This window comes from Montipora foliosa, chromosome 1 (assembly GCF_036669935.1).
Source record: "Montipora foliosa isolate CH-2021 chromosome 1, ASM3666993v2, whole genome shotgun sequence".
Classification (NCBI taxonomy): domain Eukaryota; kingdom Metazoa; phylum Cnidaria; class Anthozoa; order Scleractinia; family Acroporidae; genus Montipora; species Montipora foliosa.
This window is the reverse complement of record NC_090869.1, coordinates 54820519-54825518: the sequence shown is the minus strand read 5'-3', so window position 1 is coordinate 54825518 and position 5000 is coordinate 54820519. Positions and strand designations below refer to the sequence as shown.

Here is a 5000-nt window from a genome sequence, read left to right as displayed (position 1 = left end):
GATAATATTGTAAAACATTTCACCCAACCACCAGAAAGAACTCAACCATTAGTACCAGAAAGACAGACTGCGCTTTCGAAAATACAACTCAAGGCAGAATTTCTTGTGTTGCAAAAACAACATCACTTTCATCCATACTTTTGAAAAGTCTAACAGCAGTTACCCTTATTACCGTAATTAATTTTGTAATAATTAAAATACCTATGTTGTGTTTTAATTTTAATATGCTATTCATCAGAAAATAAATGCAATTTTATTAAACAGCTCCAACAATGCTTTTTTCCTCAATGTGTATTAAAACTGCAGCCTTTAATTTTTACAAATTATTACCCATTTTCTCTATATAGATGAATAACTAATAGGCAATCATCATAATATTCTCTCAGATAGTACAGGGGCACCCAACAACACTGTTCACAAAAATATTAATATCTGTTCCGCAGTGGAAGTTCAGCTGGCTGACAAGTTATTTTAAATTTTCATACTCTTTCGAGGTATTTTTAGCATTTCAATCCCTGCTGGCTGGATGAAAACAGAAACTGGGGGAGACTGGAGGAGAACTCATTCATGAGAGCTGAGACAACTTATTGCACATTAATAGAAAAAGAACCTGTTTTTGACCAGTTTGGCGAGCAATTTAGATTTATGAAGGTTCTTTGCTGGCTGGGAAACTGCAGTGACACAAAGTCAGCTGGCTGGGAGTTTCCCTCACTATCCAGCTGGGAGCTGGAATTTTGATCATAATCATCCCGGCATTGCAAAACACCTTTTTCCCACCAGCAAAATTAAAGTTGTAATTTGTAAGTTTTTTGCCTATTCTTATGAAATTTCTGCCTGGGACTGTTGCCAAGCAACAAAGGCTTTCTCAGGGGTGCATTACAACAGCAGCGTCATCCATTTTGGCAAACACTGTTGTTTGATTCAAACTAAAAGTTTAATGCAGTCAAAGATTTTAAGGACGTTAGAGCCCATTGCTACTGCGCATTTTTCCGCGCATGTCACACATACGTCATGCATTACAGACCACGGAGGTAAACATGATGCTGAAGGTGCAAACATTTTCCACAAGAATGGAACGTGAAAGCGTGTGGCATCATGGGATAGCTGAGGACCCAAGTCTTCTCGGAAATGTCATGCAATGACGTGACAGTGTGGATAGACAATCGCTTTGAGAACTTTGCAGCGATTTTACTCTCTTAAATACTGGGACGTGAGAAGATACAAGTACTTCGCCTTTTATGCTCTTGTGCGACCGAAGTTTTCTTTCTTAGACTAATATGTACGGTTTTTCAAGGTCTATTTCACCACAGAAAAAGAAATCAGCTGCAAAAGTTTATTTAGTTATATTAGTTATGTTGAATTGAGTACATTTACCTGATCTAAATTTCACTAAATGTAGCTTTTTTATTGCAGACAGTTGTAAGCTAAGATTGGATTAAAGTAACACAAGCTTCTAAAAGTGCACCTTGTGATCTCGAAAACGAGCCTGGTGACCCCCCATTTTTTTTGCCTTTTTGGCAAAAGTAGATCATTACATTTCTGTGTGGCAAGTTTAGAAAAAAATCTGTACGTGGGAACATTTTGGGCGTGAATGTCCTTGAAATGGAAACAAATTTATAATGGTTAACCCATTAACTCATTGACTCCTGGGAGTGATACTTAACAGATTTTACTATGTCCAACGCCAGACAATTTTACTCATCAACTGGGGTAGTCCTGGGGTGCCTGTGGAGTCAATGGGTATTTACCATAAAATAAGTCAGCACTGAGGAACAATATGACTCACCAGGTTTGATTGTGTAAACAGAAATCTGAAGTAGCAGGATCTCAACATAACTGATACCACTACTTGATTGATTGTTGATAAACGCCGACACTACTATAGACTCTCCAGGACAATAGCCACTCCTGTCTGTTTGGACAGTAACATTCATTATTTTAGCAAAACATGAACATCCCAAGGCTTCCTGTTCCTCAATTTGGCATGGGCGCTGAATAAATAAGAATGAAAGTAAGATGGGACGAAATTTATTTACACCTGGCACAAGCCATTAGGGTGGTTTGAGTTTAGAATAGGCCATTCCAAGTTCATGCCGCCTCCTCTTCAAAGCGAGTCTAAGTGTGACGTTTTTGTGATGGTAATTAGTTAAACTCGCCTTGAAGGGGAGGCAGACTTTAACTCAGAAATGGCCTATTCACGTTTCTTGCTCTGAGTTGGGAAGTTTTAACGACATGTCACTTCTGCTGTCATAGACTCATTCATGTCCCACTATGTGTTCCACTTTTGCACAGATCTGAACTACTGGTATATTTGATTTGAATTTGCCTCTGGGACTCTCCAGCCTTGGTCAAACAATGCATGGTAGTTGATGACAGACCATGACAGTTGAAGCCCTCAATTCAGGGTATTAATTACCAACTCTCATTTCAGGGATCTGTATTCATTTTTTATCAAAGTCTTCTGCCGGGCAAGTATGTCCTATGATATACTTGCCTGGAGAAATTTTGAGTTGCCCGGGAAAAATGCGTAAGTCCAGAAAATGGTTTACACTCTCATCAGAAATTACGAATTTTGACTCCGGAGTATTACCGGTATGTTATTTGCACCGTGGGAACCCGATCTACAGTGGTCTATATCTGCCACGACAAAACGCACTTGAATGTGGCTTGCAAAGTTACTATTTAAAGACCCAAAGTTTTGTCGGTCCTATGTAAGTGTCTTCCTTTTAAATGATACCAAGATTGCCTGTTTTTCCTGTTCGTAAGCAGCATGTTCTGCTTCTTTTGTTTTCCTTTTTGCCGGAGGTGGCGAAACACCTTGCTCTTTGCTAAACGACTTGCTAACAACTATGCCAGCAGTAAGATACATGAAAATTGAGCCTGCAATCATTTCATGGAAAATACCGCGTGGTCAAAGATGGCGCTTGATGCCTTGAGATTTAAATGAACGGAAAGCAATCAGAACGAAAGTACATTCTATATTGTGACATTTGGTGGCATGCACGAAAAGACATCAATTAAAACTTCACTTGTCCAATGGACGACCTTTGGAGTTTTTATGCTCATCTGGATGGGTTTTAAGTCATCTGGGATGACTGGACGACTGTGAATGTGGAGCCCTGCATTTGAACAATAATTCAAATTTTTTGCAACAGCAAATTAAAGGATTAAAAGAACTTAAATTTCTGTATTGATCACCCACAAGATCAATGTTAGTTCATGATAGTTATTGACAACTTATTTTATGTGACAGCACTAATGGCACTAATTAAGAAGAAGCTCAAGAAAAATAATATTAATATACTTATATCACTCAGCTAAACTATCAATATTCAGGCCTTCTGATATTACGCGATGGTGCGATTTCGCACAATCGACCTCAAATCGCATCCGATCGCACAATTCACGAAAAATCGCATAATTCACAAAAGGACGCACAAAGTTCATAAAATGAAACATAAATCAAGACGTTTCTTAGAAATTCCTGCATAAATACGCCATTTTTAAGATGATTTATCTTGGAAAAAGGCTAAAAAACCTTTGTCACCTTCGATTTCGTAAACATTCGAAGTTCAAGGCTTTATTTTTCATGTTGGGGACCTGGTACGAGTCCCCTTCTATTGGTGCAACACAAACACGGCCTTATATACACACCACTGAAATGACACAGTTGCTTTCTCTTATAGAAGAGATTTGAGAAAAATAAGCGAAGTTGTAAGTTTTACGGCAAAATGTAGTTTCTTTCGTTGAAAACTGATAAAAACTTACTCATGGATAAGTTTGTTGTGAAAACGCTTGCTTGTTCCCACATTCCGCCCAATCTGACAGCTCACGATCGAGCAAGAAAGTACCTCACAGGTACGCTCCACGTTGGTGGACGATGGACTGATGTTTTTCTCGTCGTGCAATATTAGGGCCTTTTATACGAGAGAAAATAAGCCGCGGCTTACTCTGGCCACGGTGTACAAAATACGCAAAAGGAACTATTTATACGAATATATATTCCCAGGTCAATATAAGCCGCGGCTTGAAAAAGACGTGAACGTACGGCCAGAGAAAGCCGCGGCTTATTTTCTCTCGTATAAATGGGGGTATGGCCCTATTGTGATTGACCATCTTCGGAAGTTCGTGGTTGACGAGCACCTTGATCATTCATTTGGCATGTTAGCTGTGTCCTTTCAACTTTTAACGTGGTGCACCGGTAGTGCAGAAGACCTCATTTTTTTTATTTATCCCAACTAATGTCGATCGAGATACATAATTACTGTTCCTTTGTGTTCAAAATGTTTTTAGGGCAGCAAAAAAGTGCTTTTCTTAACCTGAAACCTTATAAAACAAGCTTAAAATTGCTGAGAAAAAAATCGCATAATTTACATTATTTATCGCATAATTGGCCTTTCTAATCGCACAATCTGCCCTGAAAAAATCGCATAATTTGCATTTTTTAATCGCACCCTATCAGAAGGCCTGAATATTGACTATTATCAAACCATTTGGACAGGTGAATAATGATGATAGATGACAATAGTCAGTGACAGAAGAAGCAGAAGAAACTCTGAAACTATCATCCACTGTCACACACCATAATTTGACAGCAGCATACACTGTAGGAAGCCATGTCCAGAAGGAGTTGATGGATTAGGGAGGGCATTATTTTCTCATTATGCTGTTTATACGTACCAGCAGCTGTTCATCAATATTTATGTCCACATATTCTATGACAGTAAAAACAGATTTGGTGGTTATATCAAATCGCCAAGGCCGATCTATGGAAGCTCTGAGCCAATAGCGCACATGACCAAACTTCCCTTCAATTGAGGTTGGTAAATTTTGAGTTGGAGTGTGAAACTGGAATGGGAAGTTGTAATCTCCTGGTTGAAGGACTGGGTTTTCTCCAGTTTCCTCAGGTGCTATAAGATAAAAAAAAAAAAGAAGAAAGTGTCATAATGTCACTTTTTGATACCTAAAAATTTAATAGCGAGCTCCACGCAGAGCCCCAT

General features: G+C 38.8%; 1 protein-coding gene across 1 annotated transcript in view; it reads right to left on the bottom strand.

Annotated features, from left to right (window-relative positions):
* LOC138001446 (arrestin domain-containing protein 17-like) overlaps positions 1 to 5000 on the bottom strand; it is a 14916-nt gene that overhangs the window by 5615 nt on the left and 4301 nt on the right. The window contains exons 2-3 of the mRNA XM_068848072.1: positions 4681 to 4910; positions 1787 to 1991 (exon numbers count right to left, since the gene is read on the bottom strand). Coding sequence (XP_068704173.1) covers positions 1787 to 1991; positions 4681 to 4910 — 435 coding nt within the window. The remainder of the gene's footprint in view (positions 1 to 1786; positions 1992 to 4680; positions 4911 to 5000) is intronic.